This window comes from Geotrypetes seraphini, chromosome 5 (assembly GCF_902459505.1).
Source record: "Geotrypetes seraphini chromosome 5, aGeoSer1.1, whole genome shotgun sequence".
Lineage (NCBI taxonomy): Eukaryota > Metazoa > Chordata > Amphibia > Gymnophiona > Dermophiidae > Geotrypetes > Geotrypetes seraphini.
Genome location: NC_047088.1, coordinates 194310417 through 194335272, shown reverse-complemented (window position 1 = coordinate 194335272; position 24856 = coordinate 194310417). Strand labels below are relative to the sequence as shown.

Sequence of the window (24856 nt, the reverse complement as noted above, 5' to 3'; positions counted from 1 at the left end):
GGCTAACTTGCCTTGCGTTGGGTCGGAATTGTTCGACGAATCTTTGGATGCGGCGACCAAGCGGCTTTCCGAACAGGAGCGCTCTCTGGCATCTCTGGTGCGCCCGAAGCCTAAGGCCCCTGCCCAGCGTCCCTTCCGGCAGCCACCGAGAAGGTACCCTCAGAAGTCTACGCCGGCCTTTTCCAGACCGCCGCCACGGCGTCCACCCCAACAGAATAGAGGTGGCCCCTCTAAGCCCGTTGCGCAGGGGGCGGCCAAGGCCGCGCCGTCCTTTTGACGGGGTGGGCGGTCGGGGGCGGGCCCCCACCGCGACATCGTGCCACCCCCTCCCCATCGGGGGTCGGCTGACGGCTTTTGCCGGGGCCTGGTCTGCGATTACGTCAGACGCATGGGTGCTCCGGACAATCTCAGAGGGCTATTTGCTCAACTTCTCCAGTCCGCCTCCGGACTTGCCTCCCGGAGCTTGTCCTCCCAATCGGAACCAGTTGGCCCTTCTCATGGAAGAAGCCAGGGCCCTGTTGAGCCTCCGGGCGGTCGAGGTGGTACCTCGCGAGCAGATGGGCCAGGGGTTTTACTCCCGTTACTTTTTAGTCCCAAAAAAGACCGGGGACTTGCGCCCCATCTTGGACCTCCGGAAGCTTTACAAGTTCCTGGTCCGGGAGAAGTTCCGTATGTTATCGCTTCCGGTTCTCTATCCGCTATTGGAGGAGGGGGATTGGATGTGCTCCCTGGACTTGAAGGAAGCGTACACCCATGTTCCGGTGCATCCCGCTTGCCGCAGGTTCTTGCGTTTTCAAGTCGGGGATTTGCACCTGCAGTATCGGGTTCTTCCCTTCGGTTTGGCGTCGTCCCCTCGGGTATTCACCAAGTGTATGGTAGTGGTTGCGGCGGCCCTGCGCTCGCGGGGTCTACAGGTCTTTCCCTACCTGGACGATTGGCTGATCAAGGCCTCGTCCAGGGAGGGGGTTATCTTAGCGACCCAACAGACTATCAGTCTTCTGCAGGACCTGGGGTTCGAAGTGAACTTTCCCAAGTCTCAGTTGTGCCCGGCGCAGTCTCTCCAATTCATTGGAGCCGTGCTGGACACGGTTCGCCTCCGCGCTTTTCTCCCCCCGCTTCGGCGGGAGGCTCTGCTTCGGTGGAGCCGCCACTGTCAAGGGCAGTCGGAGGTGTCGGCCCAGAGCATGATGATTTTGCTGGGTCACATGGCGTCGACGGTTCACGTCACGCCTTTCGCTCGCTTGCACCTGCGGCTCGCGCAGTGGACTCTGGCGTCGCAGTGGCGGCAGGATCGCGATCCGGTGTCTTCCCGGATATCAGTGACTCCTTGTTTACGTCGATCGCTCCGTTGGTGGACCGGCTCTTCCAATCTGTCCGGGGGTTTGCTGTTTCTCGTTCCACCTCACAGCAAGGTCCTGACCACGGACTCCTCCGAGTACGCGTGGGGAGCTCATCTGGACGGCCTGAGGACGCAGGGTCTGTGGTCGGCAGAGGACCGCCGATGTCACATCAATGTGCTGGAGCTTCGCGCCATTTTTCTGGCCGCACGAGCTTTTGTCCACCTGCTGCACGACCAGGTGGTGCTCGTGCGGACCGACAACCAAGTGGCGATGTACTATGTCAACAAACAAGGGGGTACGGGCTCTTGGCCTCTGTGTCAGGAGTCTCTTCGCCTTTGGGAATGGGCGATCTCCCAGAACATATTCCTGCGGGCGGTGTACATTCAGGGAGAGCAGAACCAGCTGGCAGACAAACTCAGTCGTCTTCTCCAGCCGCACGAATGGTCTTTGAACTCCCGAGTACTTCGCGAGGTCTTCGACCGCTGGGGAACTCCTCAGGTGGATCTGTTTGCCTCTCCGGAGACTCGCAAACTGCCCCTCTATTGCTCTCGGATTTACTCCCAGGATCGTCTCGAGGCGGATGCCTTCCTCCTCGAATGGGAGGGGAGGTTCCTTTATGCGTTTCCGCCGTTTCCTCTAATTTTGAGAACGCTGGTTCATCTCAGATCGACCGGAGCCTCCATGATCCTCATTGCGCCTCGTTGGCCCAGGCAGCCCTGGTTCTCCCTGCTTCTTCAACTCAGTGCCAGGGAACCTCTGCTTCTGCCGGTGTTTCCCTCTCTGCTGTCTCAGAGTCGGGGTTCGCTGTTACATCCCAATCTTCAGTCTTTACATCTGACTGCTTGGTTTCTCTCCCCTTGACTTCGATTCCGGTGTCTCGGGCCGTGAGGGACATTTTGGAGGCCTCGCGCAAGGTCTCGACTCGGCTTTGTTATGCCCAGAAGTGGACCAGGTTTACATCCTGGTGTTCTTTGAATCGTCTGGAACCGAGTTCGGTGCCTGTGGCTTCGGTTCTGGATTATCTATTGCATTTATCTGAATCTGGTCTGAAGACGACTTCTATTCGGGTACATCTCAGTGCCATTGCTGCATTCCATCGGCACCTTGAGGGTCGTTCTCTCTCTCTTCATCCTCTGGTGACTCGTTTCATGAAGGGTTTAGTGAATGTCCATCCTCCTCTGAAACCTCCTCCGGTGGTGTGGGATCTTAATGTGGTCTTGGCTCAGCTGATGAAGCCTCCCTTTGAGCCCATCGACAAGTCGCATCTTAAGTTTCTCACCTGGAAAGTGGTATTTTTGATTGCGCTCACGTCTGCTCGTCGGATTAGTGAACTGCAATCCTTGGTGGCGGATCCTCCTTTCACGGTGTTTCATCATGATAAGGTGGTTCTTCGCACCCATCCAAAATTCTTACCTAAAGTTGTGTCTGATTTCCACCTCAATCAGTCTATTGTCCTTCCGGTGTTTTTTCCGAAGCCCCATTCTCATCCTGGTGAGGCGGCGCTTCATACGCTTGACTGTAAGAGGGCGTTGGCTTTTTATCTTCAATGCTCCAAGTCTTATCGGAAGGTTCCTCAATTGTTTTTGTCCTTTGATCCTAATCGTTTAGGACACCCGGTTTCGAAGCGCACCTTGTCAAACTGGTTAGCTGCTTGTATTTCCTTTTGCTACGCTCAGGCTGATCTCCCGCTTTCGGGTCGAGTTACGGGTCATAAAGTCCGAGCGATGGCAGCTTCCGTGGCTTTCCTCCGATCCACGCCTATGGAGGACATTTGTAAAGCTGCCACTTGGTCTTCGGTTCATACGTTCACCTCCCACTACTGTCTAGACACTTTGTCCAGAAGCGACGGCCGGTTTGGCCAGTCGGTGTTACGTAACCTGTTTTCATAATTTGCCATCCTCCCACCTACCCTTTTTTGGTTGGCTTGGAGGTCACCCACATGTGAGAATATCATGCCTGCTTGTCCTGGGATAAAGCACAGTTACTTACCGTAACAGGTGTTATCCAGGGACAGCAGGCATATATTCTCACAACCCGCCCACCTCCCCGGGGATGGCTTCTTTGCTATGATATGGAACTGAGGACCACGAGGTGGAGATGCGCCCTCTAGTGGGCAAGAAGGCTAGCACATGCGTGGTGCAGTGTGCAAACTTGAAACTTCAAACAAGTTTGCTTGAAAAGCTGTCCGCGCTGGGGCTCCGTAGATGACGTCACCCACATGTGAGAATATATGCCTGCTGTCCCTGGATAACACCTGTTACGGTAAGTAACTGTGCTTTTTGTGCAAGATGTCCACAAACCAGCAGGAGAAATGTCCTTTTTCAAAGCTGCCAAACGTTTATCTTTTATTTTTGAAAATAAGCTTGGTCTTTGGGGCGTATACCTTTTTTGCCCATTTTCAAAATTAAAAACGTCCATGCAAAAAAACGTATAAAAGCAAGTTTTGTAGATGTACCCACTAACTACCTTGTCTGATTGCGGCAGAAAGAATCCCCATCAGCTGAGCCAGTTTTGGGGATTCCTGCTGGCTCAGCTGATGCTGTGGAGCCCTACATTCCTCCCCCCGACATCCCCTATCTCTGCCCCTTCCCCAACATCCCTCCGCCACTATTCCTGAACCCCCCCCTTTACCTTTGGAAGAGTAAACTGCAGGAGGGAAGCTCACTCCCTCCTGCCTAAAAGGCCTCGTGCTGCAAATGACAGGGTTTCCCTCTCCTGATGCATTTTGTGATGCAGTGGGAGGGGCCAAAGACTCTGATTGACTCAGCATGGTGATTTTGAGCCAATCAGAGCCTTTGGACCCTCCCACTGAATCCCAAAATGCACTGGGAGGGAGAAGCCCTGTCATTTGCAGCAAGAGGCCTTTTAGGCAAGAGGGAGTGAGCTTCCTTCCTGCTATTTAATTTTCCGAGGGTGTTCCAGGAATGGGGGGAGGGGCAGAAATATCTGGGCGGTATGGGATATCAGGGGAAGGAGTGTAGGGCTCTGCAGCTCAGCTGATCCTTGCAGGTGGAATCCCCATCAGTTGAGCTGCCAGGAATCCCCAAAACTGGCTCAGCTAATGGGGATTCCCCCTGCAAGGATCAGCTGATGGGAAGCCTATCGGGTTTTTTTTTTTTCACTCTTTGGGTGGTGTGAGGGGGGTCAAGCCTTAAATTCTCCAGTGGTCTTGTCAGTTTGGGCACCTTTGTGGAAAGCTTTGATTATTGCTGGGGTACGTCCAGGTTGAAGCCCGATTCCTGCACATAACACACCTCCCAATACACCCCTTTGCTCTCTGGATGCACAGCAGCTGAGAAGTGCTGCTGCACATCTGGAAAATTGGTTTTGATTATCGGTACTTGGATGTCCTTGCTATTATGACTTCTAAGTGCTGACTTAGTCTGGATTTTTGACGTTTAAAAGTTTTGATTATGAGCCCCTTAATGTCTAAGACACAAAAGGTAACCAAATAAGATAGGTATTCAAGAATTGCTACTTATTTTCTAGTAGATTCAGGTCTAGGCCACTCAAGGGTATTTGCTTTCTTGCTTCCAAATCACTCCATTATTGTTTTTGCTTTGTGCTTGGGATCATCTACAATACCTCTTGTCTCTCATTCCCTCATTCCCACTACCAGTCTCCTGCTGTCTTATCTAGACCAGTGTTCTTCAACCACCGGTCCAAGGACCAGTGCCGGTCCACAGGGCCAGCACGTGCATCAGGCCTAAAACAGTGTTCTTCAACCGCCGGTCCACGGTGCGATCGATGCGGCGTTATCTTCGAGCCAGCTCCCTCTTCCTAACTGATTCAGTGCACAAAGCCATGGGCAGTGGCTCCTACGGGCATCCTGCGCCTACACACTTCCTCCAATACAAAAACCGTTTTTGTATCCTGTTCCCATAACTTCATTTGAACTATAGGATTAACTAAAGTTGCTGAAAAATCAAAGCAAAATCACAGGTCCCAGCAGCAACAGAAACTCAGAGAACTATCAATGGTTGCTTTTACCCAGAGAGAGGGGGTGTGTGTCTAAGGGCTCCTTTTACAAAGGTGCGTTAGGGCCTTAACGCACATTAGCCGCTACCGCCTTCTCTTGAGCAGGCGGTAGTTTTTCAGCTATTGTGCACTAATCCGGTGCGTGCGCTAAAAAACGCTAGCGCATCTTTGTAAAAGGAGCCCTAAGTGAAGGTTAACCATCCAACAGGATTATTCTGGAAGGTGTCATGCTTAGATGTTCAATATAATTATCAAAATCTCAAAGGAGAAATGGATGACTTAAAGCCTAAATATTAACTGAAGAGGAAGAACATAGATGGTTTCTAATTTGAGTCATTTTTTATAGTTTCTTGCTTTATGCAACATTAGAGGGAAGACTTCCAGATGAGGCATGGGACGTGCAAGGTGCAATTAATACTATTATGGGGGCGGTGTCTGGGGTAGAGATTGGTTAGAGATGGGCAGGGTCTGGCCCACAACTTAGCCCAGTGTTCTTCAACCGCTGGTCCACGGACCGATGCCGGTCCACAGAATAATTCTTTTATTTCTGCCGTCCATAGGTGTAAAAAGGTTGAAAAACAGTGATTTAGATTCTCATTCCACCTTCTCTTCCCTCCCTGCCTTCTTTTGTATCTCCCTGTTCATAGCCCTTTGCCTCTTTATCCTCGTAACTCTACCATCCATCTCCCTTCTCGTCTTTTCTCCTCTTTTTTTCACTGCCCCCAGCAAAATTTCTCTGAAAAATTAAATTTCCCTTTTGAAATATTTAATTTTCTTATAAAGTCTGATATAAAGGATTATTATCAAATATCCCAAACCTTTTACTCAGCTTTATCTTTAGTTCTTCTGAAGACTTTACTAAATTCTAAACAAATCTTTAAAAGTGGTACTCAAGCTTTCTTTCAGCAAATGCTCAATGTTTATTTGTTTTCTCATTCAAAAAGTCTTTCAACCACAAATATTCTCTCACAGCATTCAGACCACATGTAAATGGTTCCTTATCTTTTGAAGACTTCAGTTCTCCACCAACTGCCACACAACAGCAAAAACCTTTCAGACTACTGGAGCCAATCAGGAGAGTCCTTACAAAAAGTACAGAACCTCATTACATTCCAGCTGCAGTTTTAATTTTAAATCTTAAAACTTTTGTTTTTGGAAACAAACCACAGGATTCACCTGTGCTAATAACATGAATTAATATTCTGACAAAATATATCAACATTTAACTTACAGAAACTCTATTTTCATCACTGAGCAACTTGTGTCTTTTTAAAGAGACAGCAACATTTTTGCAATGCCACAAACACATAGCAGTGCTCAGGACAACTATAGCACTTGAGCTGGCCACTTAAATTAGTTTAAAATTTTAACATTTTTATTATATTAGTTTATTAAGGAGCTGGTCTCCTTGCTTGTCTCAATTGGGTATGCTCCAACTTTTGGCACTAAATGCCACTTTCCTGCCCCCAAAGCACCCCCCTGGGGCTTCAATATCATGAAATGTTCGATCGTGCAATTTGCATCTTTAACATGGGCTACCTTTGCCCCCTCCTTCTGGACCTCCCTGACCCATTCCCCACCTTTAAATTATTTAAAAGTTGGTGACAGTTATTTTAGCTCTGGGAACTTTCCCTGGAGCTTCGGGCCTGCCTCCCCTATTGTACATGTGCGTGACATCACTCATGATGTCACTAGGTATGCGAGCACAGCAACACTTTAGGCCCTTCCTAGTGGGCCCAACTCTCCCCTCCAGTCCTGTCCTGCCTTCAAACAGGCCGGAATCGGCCATCTTGTTCCAGATCCAGCGATTGCACCAGATTCAATACCTAGGCCCGTGATGGGAGCCTGACTGAGCCACCCCCAAGTATAATTTGTAATACTCTGGTTACACTATTTTTTAACTTATTTGTAGCTTTTTTTTCTCTAATTTGTTACAGAAAAAGTCTAGTGAAAGACAGCATCAGCACAGTAAAATTCAAGCCTTGTCTAATGCTGGGATTAGTACAAAGAAAATTTGTGAAAATCTGAATGTATCAAGGAACACACTGAGAAGCTGGGTAAGAAAAGAAGATGGAAATGTTTCTGATGCTTCTCACAGTGGACAACCAACCAAGTCTGGAATAAAAATCATGGTTGCTGGTGGCATATCACGCTACAGAAAGACAGATTTAGTAAGAGTTGAAAAGGACAAAACAGTCAATGGAATCTATTACAGGGGAAAATACTACCAGTTTATGCTGCAACCACAAAAAAAATCCAAGAATATTTCCTCTCAAAACCTTGTTCCGATGCAGGATGGAGCACCAGTATACACTGCCAGGATCACAATGACAAAGATCAAGGAACTGTTTCCTGCTGTATGGACTGACTGGACTGGGAATTTTCCTGATCTCAATCATCTGTGGACAAGGCTCCAGGATAATAATAATAATTATTCTTTTATACCTCCATAACCAAAAGTTCTAGGCGGTTTACATTAAAAAGAGCTGGACATCAGTGAAATACAATAATGCAGTAAAAATACAGATGTTTGTAAAATACAGTTTCAATAATAAAACTCTCATTAAGTAATAAACTTATCGAACAGAACGGTCTTAATTAAATTCCGAAAAGAGCAATAATATGACATAGCTTGCTGAATACATTTGCCTAGCTAAGATTGCTGCCTACCTGCTTGAAATGCTAGGGTCCTATCTAAGAAGGTCTTATATCTACACCCATTAATTTTTGGATAAGTAAAAATTTCTGGTTTCCCTTGATGGTCTATACAACACAAAATGAGGAAAAAAGGTAAACTGGAGACAATCCCGATATCAGCTTAAAGCAGATGCAGGAGAATTTGAATAGTACTCTTGTCTCCAAAGGCAGCCAATGAAGTAAATGATAGTATGGGCTCATATGGTCATTCTTTTTTAAACCAAAAATCAGTCGGACAGCCGTATTCTGAATTATCCTTAATTTCCTTAAAATTTTTTGGGGCACTCCTAAATAGATGATGTTACAATAGTCTAAAATAGATAAAATTAATGCCTGCACCAATAGTCTAAACCAGGGGTGTCAAAGTCCCTCCTCGAGGGCCGCAATCCAGTCGGGTTTTCAGGATTTCCCCAATGAATATGCATGAGATCTATTTGCAAGCACTGCTTTCATTGTATGCTAATAGATCTCATGCATATTCATTGGGGAAATCCTGAAAACCCGACTGGATTGCGGCCCTCGAGGACCGACTGACACCTGTGGTCTAAACAATAAAGGATCAGCATATTTTTGTATGGTTCTTAGTTTCCACAATGCAAAAAAGCAGTGTCCTATGTAATCTACGACCCAGAATCAAGGATGATTTGATCCAACGTGTCAGCAAAGAATGGGATTCAGTCATGCATGAAGATATTTATGCATTAGTAGTAAGCTTCCCTCACAGAATTACTGACTGTGTGACAGCAGAGGGACAATCTACAAAATACTAAAAGATAATCTTATTAATAAACAGCATTTGTTACTAAAATGTTGAATTTTTGACCTGTTTTCTTATAGTTGCTGAAAAATCAAAGCAAAACCACAGGTCCCAGCAGCAACAGAAACTCAGAGAACTATCAATGTTTGCTTTTACCCAGAGGGAGGGGGTGTGTGTCTAAGGGCTCCTTTTACAAAGGTGCGTTAGGGCCTTAACGCACATTAGCCACTACTGCCTTCTCTTGAGCAGGTGGTAGTTTTTCAGCTAGCGTGCACTAATCCGGTGCGTATGCTAAAAACTCTAGCGCATCTTTGTAAAAGGAGCCCTCAGTGAAGGTTAACCGTCCAACAGGATTATTCTGGAAGGTGTCATGCTTAGATGTTCAATGTAATTATCAAAATCTCAAAGGAGAAATGGATGACTTAAAGCCTAAATATTAACTGGAGGAAGAACATATATGGTTTCTAATTTGAGTCCTTTTTTATACAGTTTCTTGCTTTATGAATTATGATTAGATCAGCAATGAATAGTCCTACATATTCTTAATTTTGCCAAATTAAAATTTTACAATAGTTTCTGGGTATTATCTCTTCTGCCAAATACTTATACAAGCATACAGTTCTAGCAAAAAACACATTACACCAGCAGTGTGTTTTACACTTTATTACGGCTCTAAGTTAAAAACTTAGAGAAAAAAGTTTATAAGAAAAGCTGAAGTGGTTTTCTTTAAAATTATATTTATAAAAAAGAAGCAATTAATATCTGGCAAAAATTGATATTCAGAGCACACTAAAATCAGAACTTTTATATAAATCTATGAACAAAGATTGCTGTACATAAATAAAAAGTGTCATAAGCTATTTACACTTATACAGAAGCTAGTCAAAATGATGCTAAAAGATAAAAGTACAGTAACTGTTACAAAAAGTAAGGTTACGGATATTGCATATCACTATTGTAATTTTATCAGTGCAGTCTACACTAGCTCAGAATTATATATATATATATATATATTTTTTTTTTTTTTTTGCATAGAATCACTTAAACCATGATATAATTCTATATTTCACATCACAATAAAAGCTATCAGCTTACAAGGCAGAACACTAATTCTGAGAGAGCCAGTCCTGCTGTTGTTCCCCATCCCTTTCTTACATAGTCACCCAACCAACCCATGCACACTAAAATACTAAAAAAAATAATTAAAAACTTTACTTTCTCTGAATTCCAGGTTTCTTGTTCTTGGGGACGAGAAATACATTGCCATCTTGAGTCTGCTGCAAAGAGTACTCGCTGGGAGAATAAGGTTTCCCCTCTTCATCATGCAACTTGCTGAAAACCTCAAGGTATAGCGTGCTGAGCTGTTGTTTCAGTGTCCGAAGGCTTTTGTCATACTCTCCTTTTTCAACCAGTAATTTCTCTCTCTCATCTTTCAGGTGATCTAGATCATGCTCCAGCTCCACAATGTTCTCCAGTTTCCGTTTGCGGCAGTTTTGAGCAGCTACTTTATTCTTGCCTCGTCTACGTATGTCACGAATTAGCGCAAGCTGTGTTTCGCTGAACAGGTGCTTTGACATCATTTCGTTGAAGTCATCCACAGGAAGATTGATAATTTCTTTGACCTTGAAGGGGATCTGTAGAGCTTTAGCTCTTTGCTCGTCTCTTGTGAGACGAGCTTCCAGGCGGTTTGAAAGTTTGTCTTTTGCAAACAAAGCTTTGCTGTGACCTGGACTGGCTGGAGGCTCTTTTTTCAGGCTGCCATTAGGTTTCAGACCAGTAGTCTGACGTTCCAATAGAACAGAGGATGAGGGTTGATAGGCTGTATCTTCACAGGGCTGCAATGAATACATTTCAACATGCTGTGACTGCACACTGCTAGGTGTACTGTCCATATCTTCCATTTCAGAATCACTGTAGCCAAAGGAAGCATCGTTGAGAATGGAAGATCCTGCAGAATGGGCTGGAGATGTGGCACTGGGACTTGAGTTCAATGAAATGCCTGAATCAGAATCATTGAATTCTGGTGCTGGTCCTTGATTGTCACCACTAAAAGCTTTACACTTTGATAAATCTGAAATATCAAGAGGTTCATCCAAAAGTTTAGAGGCTGCCTGACTGGTGGTGCCTGATATTGTCATGCTGCTGTTCAGGGCAGGATATAAACCTCCACAAAAATCAGCACTGAAAGATGTACTTGTTTCTAAAGAATTTATATTCATCTGGCCAAGGTCTTCTGAATGCACAGTCGTATTAAAGGAATCCTCAAAAGCATCCATATACGTGGATGCTGAGTTTATAATTTGTTTCTCCATTGTGATGGAACTATAGAAGCTTTCAGGCAGTGCTGGTCTAGTTTCAGGGATGACTGTTACTTGCTCCAAACTATCATTCTCAATGTTGAGACACTACATAAAGATTAAAAAAAAAAATTATAAAGAGGGTCACATCACATAAAAAAAAAATCACTATTTTGACAGAGCTCTTTATATTTCTGAAGACAGAATTAAGAGTAACAAATAGACAAATGACACCATTTCAAACATTTTGCCAGTAAGAGTCTTACATTAACAGGGTCTTAAATGAATCACAACATTTAAGATGAGCCATGTTGATTCAGACCAAGGTTCACTGAGCTCAGCATCCTGTCTTAGCCAGGCCAGATCACAAATATTTGGCAGATCCCAAGAATTAGGATACCTCTGCTACTTGTTTTACTGGCTGAAAGTTTGAAAAGACAGTGCTTGGTTTCTTAATATATTGACACCATGAACAATTTATGTATTGTTTTTCTTCTTTAAAATTGTATATGTATTAATAAAAGTTACAAAAACACAGCACATTAAAAGTTCAATTTATTTATTAAAATAACCTCCATTTGTTATAAACTGTTCTGGTGGATATCTATCAAACTTTCATACAACACATGTTAAGGGATAAACAATTGCTTTCCCAAGTTTACCTAGCAATAATTTTATTATTTTCCTGCAAGAATTTGTTCAAGCTTTTTTTGAGCGCCAGTACGCTAGTCACCTTGTCCACTTCCTCTACCAACAAATTCCACAGCTTAACTGTGCTCTGCAAAATACTTTCTATGATTTGCTTGCAGACTGCTAGGTTATTTTCTTATATGTGGCCTCTTGTTTTAGTGCTGTATGAAAAGGAAAAGTTTAACCCATTTGGATTTATCTAATCCAACCAACTCATATTTTTAAGAACTTCTATTATATCCCTCTGATCTCTTTTCCAAACTGTTGTCCTAACTTGTACAGCCTTTCTTCATAACTGTGTCTCAACCTTTTATCACTTTTGCATTACCCTTCCCCAAATTAGAGGCTGACCAAAAATGCTTTTTTCAGTTTTGACCGAGACTGAAACTGCTATTGAATGTGTTTACCAAAACCACAGAAAGAACTGCAGAGTAGAATGTGCAAGGTACAGGAATCTTTATTAAAAATCTATACAAAATTGTAATCCATAAAAATGGCTATCATATACATGGAGTTTGAACCCAACACGGATCATGTTTCAGAGAAACACTCCTTCCTCAGGGGTCCTATGAAGAACAAAGGGAGAGATGTATGAAGTATGGTAGCTGAGAGTGTGACGCCGCCAGAAATGAGTGAGACGTTTGAAAAGTAAAGAGTACCCAATGGTGATGACATGACAAAAATGTGTAAGAAGATGGAGCCAGAAAAGGTGTTAAAAAATCTAGCTTATATAAAACGTGGATGTGAATAATTTAAAAATGATTATGGAGGCAGTAAGAGAGCGAACTAAGGTAGATGCCTCTCATGGCCAATGAGGGGGCATTGGAAGTGTGAAAAACTGTGAATATAAAGCTAAGTGAGCAATGACACTATGGAGATGTGAGGAAAGACCCGTGGGACCTTATGAAGGGATGGTAAAATGGATACCTACCGGGATATCCAATGTGTCACATATAGAGTCATTTGGAGAACAATGTTGTTGTATAAAATCATTAAAATTCTTAAAAATAAAAGAGAAAATGACTGATAAACAAACATATACAGCAGGTGAGGATGAAATGAATGGGACATATTATATGTTGACAAGAGAAGGCATAAAGGAGCTGGTCTTGATTAAACAAATGGGGACAAGGGGCCATACAAACTGTGGGAACACATAAAAAATGTTTAAAATGAGGGGCATGCCCAATGTGCCAGAAGGGGGCAACATAGTGTCAGGCAAAGTACAGTATAGCAATTCTTATTTTCTTATATGTTGACTTTGGCTGGAATTCTTCCCTACAAAAACAGTTTCCTATATTTCACTATTCAGAATGGAAAACAAAAAACATCACACACCTTACATTTACGGTCAATATATTTTACATCCTATCCAGATGACAACAAAACCAGCCCTGTACATACCTGCAGCTCAGGAATGGATAGCAACTCCTCCCATGTTTGTTCTAAATCATCCACTCTGTCTGGGTCGGTCACTGTAGTATGTGGTTCAGATGCTGTAGTTACAACAGGAATGAGATCAGGGCTGCAATCATTCTGGATAGGAACCAAACAATGAAATATGGCTGAAGAGGAAGCCTGAAATTACAAATAAAATTAAGGATTACTTCTGAAAAACAGGGCTCCTATATGTTTAATTATCTGCACCACAATTACTATTAATGAACCCACTTTCTCCTTACTCAATCTAAATTTTAACATTTAGATCACATGTGCCAAACACAAGGCCTGCGGGCTGAATCTGGCTTGCCTGACCGTTTTATGCGTCTTGGGGTGACTATGCGCCCGACACTACACTCTCCAGGAACCTCCTTGAGTCCCGACTCCCCCACCTACCACAACCCCGCCATTGAAATTTAAAATCTTTGGGCAGCTGACGTGAAACCAGCCTTCGTCCGTCGCCCTGCCCTGGAAGTGTTCTTTCTGCAGCATCCTGCCTATGTGGGAAGAGGAAGTGCTGCAGAAAGAACACTTCCGGGGCAGGGCGACGGAGGGAGGCTGGCTTCGCGTCAGCTGCCCAAAGATTTTAAATTTCAATGGCGGGGTGGTGGTAGGTGGGGGAGTCAGGAAATGGGGACTGTCGTACTGTAGGATCCAGCTGAGAGGGGAGGGGATTGGGAAAACAAGGACAGATGCTGCACGGGCTGGGAGGGGGTTGGGAAGGGAAGGAAAGAGATGTTGCCTGTGAGAGGGAAGAAAAAAATAAAATTATTGGACATAGGTATGTGTGGAGTGGGAGGGAAAGAGATGGTATATATGGGGAAGAAGGAGACTTTCTTGGGCACAATGACAAGGTGATATAAAAAGAAACATTCCTGCTCTAATTCATTCTCTTCCCAGTAGTGGGGACTCTGTGTTCTGTACTGTATAAGCTGTGTGTAAGCTTGGATTCTCTGTTTGTAAATGTAATGCATACATTGTTATGTAAGTTTAGCTTATAATGTGTGTATTATTGTATCTCTAGGATTTGAAGCATTTATTCCCCTCTTCTAAGAAGCTCAATAGAACTGAATTGCTTGATTCTTCCTCCTCCTTTCCTGGGCTCTGTACTTAAGTGATCATATGATGTGTTTAAAAAGAAACAAGAAACACATCACTGCCCTAATCATTCTCTTTCTGGTAGTGGGGAAGGCGTGCAGATTTATTTTTACACATCTCTAAACCCTGTAGCTTTCCTATGACACCGACATAACCATGCCTTTTGCACATGAACTCTTCCTGGTAAGTTACCTCCCTATGCGTCTTCTCACCTTCATGTTCTAAGATTAGCTCATAGACTGTTTCCCCTTCCACCAACAATGGCTTCTACACACTCTTCTTCCTCCTGAGGCTAACTTTCCCCAACCTCTCCCTTCACCCAAAATCAATGAACTCCTCAACACCACATCACTCACTTTTTGAACCCATTACATCACCCTCCCTTTTGTTTATCACCCTTTTCTCTGCCCTAAAACTTCAACACTTTCTCTCTCTCATTCAGCTGTCCCCATTTTCCCTGCAAGCATTTCGCCTGCATTGTAGCAGGCCTTCCCTTGCTTCCCCTCTTTAACCCATATCTTTTTGCTCTCTGCTGGGGGTATCAACCCCAATCCTGGTCCTCCCAACCAATTCTCACCCTACTCATGCAGATCATACCGCAATGTCACCAATCTTATTCCTGTCCCCCTCCTTCCCTGCCCTTCTAATCTGCCCTATGGAATGCATGCTCTGTCTCCAATAAGCTTGCCTATGTCCACAACCTCTTCATCTCTTGATCTTTCAATCTGCTTGCACTGACTGAGACCTGAATCTGCCCGGATGACTATTTTGGATGCTGCCCTTTGTCATGGAGGCTACCTGTTTTCCCGAGCTGGTCATGCCTTGCCGAGCTGGTCATGGAGGTGGCACTGAGCTACTGCTCTCACCCTCTTGCAGATTTCAACCTTCCACCTCAGTCTCACTGCTTCTCTTCCTTTGAAGACCACTCTGTCTTTCTGCACCTCTACCCCTCTGCAAAGCAGTCATTTACTAACCCTCTAATAAGTCCCTCTCATCATTCCTCATGGACTTTGACTCCTGGCTTTCCCTCTTTCTTGAACATTCATCTCCCTCCCTCATTCTTGATGATTTCAATATTCATGCTCAGTGGCATACCAAGGGGGGGGGGGCGGTTCGCCCCCACATGCACACCCCAAGGGTGAGGGGGCGGTTCGCCCCACGTGCAAACCCCAAGGGGGTGCACAGCTGGCCACCCTCCCTAGTCTGCCACTGCTGCTTTCCTTAACCAGCAGCAGTGGCAGTAAACAGGGGTGTCCGCGGGTGTTCACTCCGGCGGTTCTTCAGCTTCTGGCGGGCTCCTCTGCTCAAAGCCGCAGACGTCGGCTCCTCGCGCGATCCACGGCTGCATCAGAAGCATTCCCTCTGACGTCACGATGTCAGAAAAAAAGACTTCCAATGCAGCCGAGATCGCGTGAAGTGTAGATGCCCGCAGCTTTGAGCAGGGGAACTGGCCAGAAATGCTGGGCAGGGAAGAGAAATGTTGTTGCTGCACAGGGAAGGGGGGAGCGTAGAAATGTTGCTGCTGCACAGGGGAGGGGGGGCGTAGAAATGTTGCTGCTGCACAGGGAAGGGGGGAGGGTATAAATGCACAAGCAAGAGGGGGGAGAAATGTTGTACAGGCAAGGGGGGAAGACATGCTGCTGCTGCTGCTACACAGTGAAGGGGGAAGAAATGCTGCACAGGCAAGGGGTGGGGGAGAACTGTTGCACAGGCAAAAGGGGGGAAAGAAATGCTGCTGCTGCAGCACCCAATTGGGGAGAGAGAGGGAAGGAGGGAGGAGGGGAACCAGAGATGCCAAGTCCATGGAAGAGAGGGAAAGGAAAAAAGGAAAGGAGATACCAGGCCATGGAGGGGGAGGAAGAGATGCCATGGCATGGGGGGAGGGAAGGGAAGGAGATAGCGATACCAGACTATGGTGTGGAGTGGGAAGGAAGGAAAGGAGAAAAGAGAGAGAGAGATGCCAAAGCTTAGGGGAGGGGGGGTGGAGACAGAAAATTGAGAGGGGGTGAACCTGAAATGAATCATGTGCAAAGGAGAGAAGGGACACAGGATATACAGTTTATTGAAGGGACATAGAAAGAGGGAAGATGCCATATGGAAGAGAGAGAGGGTGGACAGTAGATGGAAGGAGCAGAGAGATTGTGGGCAGTAGATGGAAGGGGTAGAGAGAGAGGGCAGAAGCTGGGTGGAAGGGGCAAAGAGAGGGCAGATGTTGTATGGAAGGGAGAGAGGACAAACGCTGTATAGAAAGAAGAGAGCAAAGAGAAGATGATTAAAGCAGAAATGACAAAAGGTAGAAAAATTTTTTGTTACTTTACTTAGAATCAAGTAGTATTGTAACTGTATTGATAAAAGTTTATAAATAGGAAATGGAAATAAGGCAATTTTTTGGACTAAACCCCTTTCCTCATGTCAGGATAGGATACCATAACAGCAGTATACTGTACTGTTCTGAAGAAAGATTTGGCCTCTGAAAGCTATTTGAAAAATGGATTAGTCCAATAAAATGGTATTTTATTATTTCTCATTATTTGTTTTATTTTTATTTGTTAATTTGTAAAGTGGTGATTGTATCAGTTTTTTCAAATTTACATCTACTGTCTTTATATTTTACACAGTATTAGAGGACATGTGTCACTGTTTTTGTGGTGTATGCAGAGTCTGGTTTCTTGGCAGTGCTTGGAGAGACCTCCCAGGAAAGAGACTTGGGAGTTCTGATCGACAAGTCAAGGAAGCCGTCTGCACAATGCGCAGCGGCGGCAAAAAGGGCAAACAGAATGCTAAGAATGATTAAGAAGGGGGATCACGAACAGATTGGAGAGGGTTATCATGCCACTGTACCAGGCCATGGTATGCCCTCACCTGGAATACTGTGTCCAGCACTGGTCGCCATATATGAAGAAGGACACAGTACTACTCGAAAGGGTCCAGAGAAGAGCGACTAAAATGGTTTAGGGGCTGGAGGAGTTGCCGTACAGTGAGAGATTGGAGAAACTGGGCCTCTTCTCCCTTGAAAAGAGGAGACTGAGAGGGGACTTGATTGAAACGTTCAAAATACTGAAGGGAATAGACTTAGTAGAGAAAGACAGACTGTTTACCCTCTCCAAGGTAGGGAGAACGAGAGGGCACTCTCTAAAGTTTAAAGGGGATAGATTCCATACAAACGTAAGGAAATTCTTCTTCACCCAGAAAGTGGTGAAAAGCTGGAATGCTCTTCCGGAATCTGTTATAGGGGAAAACACCCCTCCAGGGTTTCAAGACAAAGTTGGACAAGTTCCTACTAAACTGGAATGTACGCAGGTGAGGCTGGACTCATTTAGAGCACTGGTCTTTGACCTTAGGGTTGCTGCGTGAGCGGACTGCTGGGCAGGATGGACCACTGGTCTGACCCAGCAGTGGCATTTCTTATGTTTTGTCTACATATTTCTATTTTAATTTGTGATTATTCCATATTGGGCGAGGGTATATCTCTATTCTGTGTGTATGAAAAGGACATAGTTTTCAGTTGGCATTGGCTGCAGGATCAATTGACGGTGCAGAATCTGGCTTGTTTAGTTTTACAATGTATGTGTTGGTGTTCTAGTGCTCACTGCAGTGTTTAAGATGCTGCCTTTTCCTAGGTACACTCTTGTGCGATATGTGGATTGTTACTAAAAATCATATTTTTCATATAGATGGGGGGTCAAAAAATGATGGGCTCCGGGTGTCACATATGCTAGGTACAGCACTATTCATGCTAACAACCCCTCTGACTCTTAGGCTTCTAGCGCTAACATCCAAATCTGATCTTCAGCTGTGCCCCACCACCCCTATCCACGAGAATCACCACTGCCTTGATCTTGTCTTCTTCCCTAACTACTCTGTCACAATTCTCCATGGCAGTCTTTTCCCTCTCTAACCATCATCTGATAACTTTCACAATTCAACCCTCACTGCCTCTTTGCCCCACTGAATTCCTTACTCACAGTCCCCCCCCACCAACCCCTCTGTCACATTCCCCTCACCCCCAAAGACGATATGATTACTTCTACAACAAGGTTCACAAAATTAACCTTGCACTCTCAACCAAATCGCCTACCTCAGCCCACTCTATTACCCCTCCCCTTACCACCTTTTCATCCTTTCCTGAAATTACTGAGGAGGAAACTGCACATTTTCTTTTCTCCTCCAAACTCAACACCTGTTTCTCTGATCCCATCACCACCCATCTCTCTCCTATTGTCATCCCCTCTATCTTCTATATCCTCAACCTATCACTCTCCACCACAACTATGCCTGATGCCTTCAAACATTGCATTGTTACACCACACCTCAAAAAACCCTGCCTGGACCCTACTTGCCCTTCCAACTATTGTCCTGTCTCCCTCCTCCCCTTCTTAACTTGAACGTGCTGTTCACCACCATTGTCTTGACTTTCTTTCATCTCAAACTATCCTTGACCTACTTCAATCGGGCTTTCGCCCTTTTCATTCTACAGAAACTGCCCTTACAAAAGTCTCCAATGACCTATTCCTTGCCAGATCCAAAGGCATCTACTCTATCTTCATCCTTCTTGATCTATCTGCAGCATTTGACACGGTAAACCACCACCTATCGATACACTGTCCTCGCTTGGATTTCAGACTCTGTTATCATATGGTTTTCTTCCTATCTTTCCCATCACACCTTTAGCGTTTACTATGGTTGATCCTTCTCCACCGCCATCCCATTGTCGGTTGGTGTACCTCAGGGCTCTATCCTGGGACCACTTCTTTTTTCCATCTATACTTCTTCCCTTGGTGCTTTCAGTATCACCTCTATGCCGAAGACTTGCAGCTCTCTCTCTCTACACCTGAAGTCTTGACATTCAATCTCAGGTCTCAACCTGTGCAGTCGTTAAAGCTAAAGCCTCAGCATCCTGAAGTTGTGAGTTCAAACCCACACTGCTCCTTGTGACCCTAGGCAAGTCACTTAATCCCCCCTTCCCCCAGGTACATTAGATAGTGATTAGATTGTGAGCCTACCAAGACAGACAGGGAAATATGCTTGAGTAGCTAAATAAATTCATGTAACCCATTCTGAACGCTCTTGGGAGAACAATGTAGAAAACTGAATGAATGAATAAATAAATAAAGCAAGCTACCTGGATGTCTCACCGCAATCTAAAAGTAAACATGACCAAGCCTGAGCTCCTTATCTTTCCACCTAAACCTATCACTCGTCTTCTCCCGTTCTCTATTTCGGTGAACAACACCCTCCCTGTCTTGTTGGCTTGCAACCTTGGGGTAATCTTTGATTCATATCTCTTCTCCTCTCCATATATCCAACAGACTGCCAAAACCTGTCATTTCTTTCTATACAGTATCGCTAAAATCAGACCCTTCCTTTCTGAACGCACTGCCAAGAACCTCTTCCATACCCTTATCACTTCTTGCCTAGACTACTGCTTCTCAATGACCTTCTGCTAAACCATCTCTCCCCTTAAATATGTTCAGAGCTCTGCTGCAAGTCTTATATTCTATCAATGCTGCTATGCCCACATTATCCCTCTCAAGTCACTTCATTGGATTCCTATCTGTTTCTGTATACAGTTTAAATTTATTTATTTGTGTTCTATCCCCAATGAGCTCAGAACAGGTTACAGGATAGCATACTGACCTACAAGTGTATTTGCTCCGCAGATCCTCAGTCTCTCTCCTCTCACTCCCCTCTCCCCCCTCCCTGGGCACTCCGCTCATCAGATAAGTCTCTCTTATCTGTACCCTTGTCCTCCATGGCCAACTCCATTTGTCTTTTCTATGTTTTGATGTAAAGCGTTGCACATGCCTAGTAGCGCTATAGAAATGATTAGTAGTAGTAGCAGCAGAGTAAATAGTAGAGGAGGCTAAGGCCAAGGCTCCTGCCCCTCTCGCATGTGCACCGTGGCACACAACACATGGACACTCCTTGGCCTACCATCCAATGCAAAACTGGCATGATATAGAGGTAGAACAGCCTGAGGAGTCCATTCCATTCAATTCTGAGCCAAATCGAGGTTTTTTGAGGCAGATGGAGGCTTTAGAAAAAGAAGATAATTTAAAATTCAAGATGGCCACTGCCAAAAAATAGCATCAAAAGCGGCCCCTGGGAGCTCCCCTGAAAATTTAAAGGGAAATGGGTTATGGATGTGAAGGACCCTATCTCTAGCCCCAAAAACCCTTAAACTTTTTACTCTCCCCATCCCCCAATTTTTGCCACAGAAAATAATGGGCTGTACTCAACAGTGCTGCTGCCTGCCTGTGTCACCTATGCTTCAGCCTGACTGAAGTGGAGAGAACTTTCTGCCTTAAATTCTTGTGGAATAGTCCAGACCTTGAAATCTTCAGGCTACCAGTCAAACCAGAACCGGTTGAAGGGTCAACTCCCACAAATCCTTGTGGTATAATGGAGGGAGAATAAAATGCATCTGGCTCCCTGAAACCCAAAGGGATTTACACAGGGGCCCCACAGCCTGCACTCAAATCTCTAATAAATCTGAAGGCGAGCAGGCAGTGGTTTAGCGAAGATGAGAGGCACCCCTCTTCTGCTCCTTCCCCGATCCCGCACGTGCCCCTCCCCCCTTACCTTCCCATCCCCTGTACCTCTAGTTGAAGTTGTTGCTCACGGCAGTCAACAACATGCTCCTCGTGACCCCCACTGGCTCTCTCTCTGATGTAACTTCCTATGCACAGCACCCGGAAGTGATGTCAGCGGGAGAGCCAACAGGGGTCGTAAAAAGGACGTTGTTGACTGCCACGTCAACTAAAGGTATGAGGGAAGGGGGCGTATGGTGGAGGGGAGGAATGGGAAGAGGCGGGGGGTTAGACAGGAGGCGGGGTGCCGGTGCCCCCACCAACATGGTGCCCAGGGTAGGCAGCCCCCTCTCACTACCCCACTTCGAGCAGGCTCCCAAGAGAACGGACCCCCAAACTTTGACGTAACACAATGCGGGCTGGTTCATCAAGTACACCTGGGGGTTGTCCTGCAAGCTGCAGTCCACCTTTGTGGAGTCTGCATTCTCTCCCAAGCAGAATAGCCCCAAATATGGGGTCCTCTGGCACCAAAGCCTCCCGAAAATGGAGTAAAAGGACCTGAAAATAATAAAAACCGAACAGAGCAGAGCAGATCACCTCTTGCAGGAAGAAAAACTGGTGAAGGAAGAGGAGCAGATAGATGTGATAGGGAGGGAGGGGGCTGCTGGAATCGTGAGGAGGGGGCTGTTGCTGCACCCGCGAAGGAGAGGAGGAGATTGCTTGGGATGCTGGACCTGAAGGGAAGGGAGACAGTTATTGGATCTGGTCTGGGGATTGGGGGAGAAGGGACATGGGTGCTGCCCCATGTGGAGGTGGAGTGGAGCTGGAGGGAAGGGAGAGGTGCAAGACCCACACACGGGCACTGAAGGGAGGGGATAGAGGTGTTGGGCCCATGGGAAGGGGGCTAGAGGGAAGGAGAGAGGTGCAGGGCCTACAGGTAGGAAGACAGGGAAAGAGAACAGCTGAACCAAGGGGATGAAGGAAGAGTGAATGAAATATTGAACATAGTGGAGAGAGGGAGGAAAAAGAGAGTGTGAGACACACATTGGTGTAAGGGAGTAAGAGAGGGGAGAAGCTGGACTTAGGGATATATATAAAAAGAGGGGAGATGGTGGTCATGGATGGGAGCTTAGAAATAAGGACAAAAGGGGAATGCTGCAATGGGGGTGGTGTGTGGACACAGAGAGAAGATGGCTAGACATGAGGGAGAATAAGAACGCAAAAGGAAGATGCTGGACAGGGAGGGCAAAGATGGGCACAATGGATATACTAGAAAGGGACATAAGGCGACAGAGAAGGGAGACAGTGAACATGGGGAACAATACATTACACAGAGACAGAAGATGGATGGTGAGCATGGAGAAAGAAGAAATGTCAAATGGTCAGGAGATCCTGGCAAGTGAGTTAAGAGAAGACAAAAGAAAACAAAGTCCAGTGCCTGAGACCAACATGATTTGAAGAATAAAATAATGAGACAATAAAAGGTAGAAAAAAATAAATTTTATTTTCTATTTTGTGATTAGAATATATCAGATTTGAAATATGTATCCTGCTAGAGCTGCTGGTGTTAGACATAACTGAGGACCACCAAGCCCAGGCCATGCTTCTTTAGCTTCCAGCTGACTTAGGGCTGTCTCTGACCAGGGGGCAGTTGCCCTAGTTGCACTCTCCTAACACTATTCCTGTCATATGTGACTGCAGTATTCTGTTAGCATGACATTTCTGTGTAGCATTCTGTAATAATTTGGCTTATTCAGTTTTCTTGATAGCGAAGGGGATATTTGTGAAGGGGAGGGGAAACAGGTTTTGTTGATCCTTGCTCTGTATTTGTGTTTTTTATAAAATGACAATTGTACAGAATACTGTTTATTTTTATACTTTAATAAAATAAGTTCAATATAAAATCATAATTATTCGAGGCTTGTGCAGATGGGATCAGATAGTTTGCGGGGACGGGGCAGGGACTGAGATCACGGGGATGGGGACAAATTTTTCCCCATGTCATTCTCTATGTGCAGGTAGCCCTTCCAGTCCCTGCAAGAAGGAGGAATGATCAAATGCAGCATGCAAAGAAATATCCAGAGCAATTCTTCAAAGCCTGCAGGTCTCTTCTAATGTTCCCCACAAAAGAGCACAATACATTCCTATGCATGTGGTTGCTTATGATAAACCCTAGGACTTTATGACAAGAGACAGGGGGGATGAGAGAGATAGGGGGAGGGGAAGGCAGATGCCTACAAACTGAATTAGTTTTCTTTATGCCATACACTTATATTCAAATATTTTACTTCATCATCAGCTCCATAGGGGAATGTTTCTTCTAACAGCTGTATGCATTCATCGAAGGACAGGGCTTCTCCATCTTGCTCCAAAAGATTGTTATTCTAGAGAGAAGAAAGATAATTCAGAATTCAAAACTGGACCAGCCTAACTGGCTAGCTGCAGGACTGTACATTTACGTTGGAGATGGGGGTGTTTCCCAGACCAGGTGAGGGCCACAGAGTATGTTTATAGGAGTTCCCAGTTGGAGTCACATCTTCTTTTTCCTGGGGTCTCCATGGGTATCTGTACTTTCAGTTTGATGGGGTTTGAGTACCCCTGTGCAACTGCAGGCCCTGACCTCTCTTCCTACAGTGGGAACCTGTATCTACTCACAGACTCTTGTCATTGTTGCTGCTTTATGATGGGGGAGAAGTGGCGTTTTTCTGCTTTATGTGATAGATGGGGTGGGGGAAATGGTACCCTACGATAAACAGCTACAATTTTCAAGTGTCAAGACAAGGTCATATTGGACAAAAAGTTCAAGATGCACTGTTTTGCAGAGTGCTAAAACTAGTACTCCTCACTAACATTTAGGGGAAGATGCATAAATTTCCAGGCAATCCTGCAATGAAAGCTGGGTTGGAAGTGTACAGAGCTGCCTGGTAAAAGAGAGGAGAACTGTGTCTGGCGCCTACTCAGAAGAACAAAGTGGTAGGTACAGGTTCCCCAACACACACACATCCCTCCTGTCACAAAAGGCTCCCTCTGCCTCTCTGCTCCTTCCTTCGTTCCTGCCCCCTGCTCTTCCGCCCAGTGCTGTTCAGCTGATCAGAGCTTCCCCTACCAGTTAAGTAGATTGCAGCTCCGGAGCCACAATCAGCTGAACTGGTAGGGGAAGCTTTGATCAGCTGAGCTGGCTCTGCTCTCTGGTGCCGTTCCCTTCCTTCCTGCCTGCTACTCTCCGGGGCCGATCGGAGCTTCCCGTGGAGCTCGATCAGCAAAACCAGCAGATCAAGCAGGGCTGCCAGCTCAGCAGCAGACAGTTAATTTTATTTTTAACCTCTGCTGTTGTGCGTGTGTTATGCATGTTTCCTGTGTGTGTTAGGCACAGGACATATATAATACCCTCTCAGCAGCTAACGGTAGCTACAGACCAGCCATAAAAAATTCCTTGTTAAGGAGGTGGATGTTTCCTTCTCAGCATTACAAGGAGTGCTCATTTAAATACTACTGAGCTCCTTATAATGCTTTTGCATAGGGTTCACAGTGGCTCCTACTGCTATCGGTAGAAGCCCTGGTGGACCCTTTTCAACATAGGATGTAGAGCTTCCTTGCAAGTAAACCTGATTTCAACTACACTTACTTGCAAGGAAATCTTTTGAGCATCTTAGCCTTAGAAAGTTCATTTGAGCTACTGTATTTGTGTCAAAAGGAGGAAAATAAAGCAAACTAACCTCAAGGGAGCTATTGGAGATTCTTGTGGCTTCTGATTCTATGTGCTGTGCTGGCTGAATTGGAACAAATTCACCTGTTTCTTCATCTAACTGCAGCTGAGCCAGGAAGGCCTTTTCTTGCTCTTTCTGTAGCTGCTCCAAACGCTCTTTTTCTAGTTTCTTCTGTTTCTCTAATTCATATTCTCTCTGCCGTTGACTATAATCAAATACTTCACGTCCTGCTCCCAGGTCAATGTCTTGTCTCCAAAGGATGTCAATTAGGTCCATGTCCTGAGCAAAAAAAAAAAAAAAAAAGAACAACACTAAGAATAAC

The 24856-nt window shown here is 45.2% G+C and overlaps 1 protein-coding gene across 2 annotated transcripts in view; it reads right to left on the bottom strand.

Moving 5' to 3' along the window:
• Positions 1-9719: 9719 nt before the first annotated feature.
• Positions 9720-24856, bottom strand: part of NFE2L2 (nuclear factor, erythroid 2 like 2) — a 60349-nt gene continuing 45212 nt past the window's right edge. Inside the window, exons 2-5 of one of the 2 annotated variants that reach the window (XM_033944713.1) lie at positions 24544-24813; positions 23116-23211; positions 13164-13337; positions 9720-11177 (exon numbers count right to left, since the gene is read on the bottom strand). In XM_033944713.1, the coding sequence (XP_033800604.1) occupies positions 9984-11177; positions 13164-13337; positions 23116-23211; positions 24544-24813 (1734 nt within the window). In that variant the 3' untranslated portion in view covers positions 9720-9983. The remainder of the gene's footprint in view (positions 11178-13163; positions 13338-23115; positions 23212-24543; positions 24814-24856) is intronic. The other variant, XM_033944714.1, reaches the window with a different exon arrangement.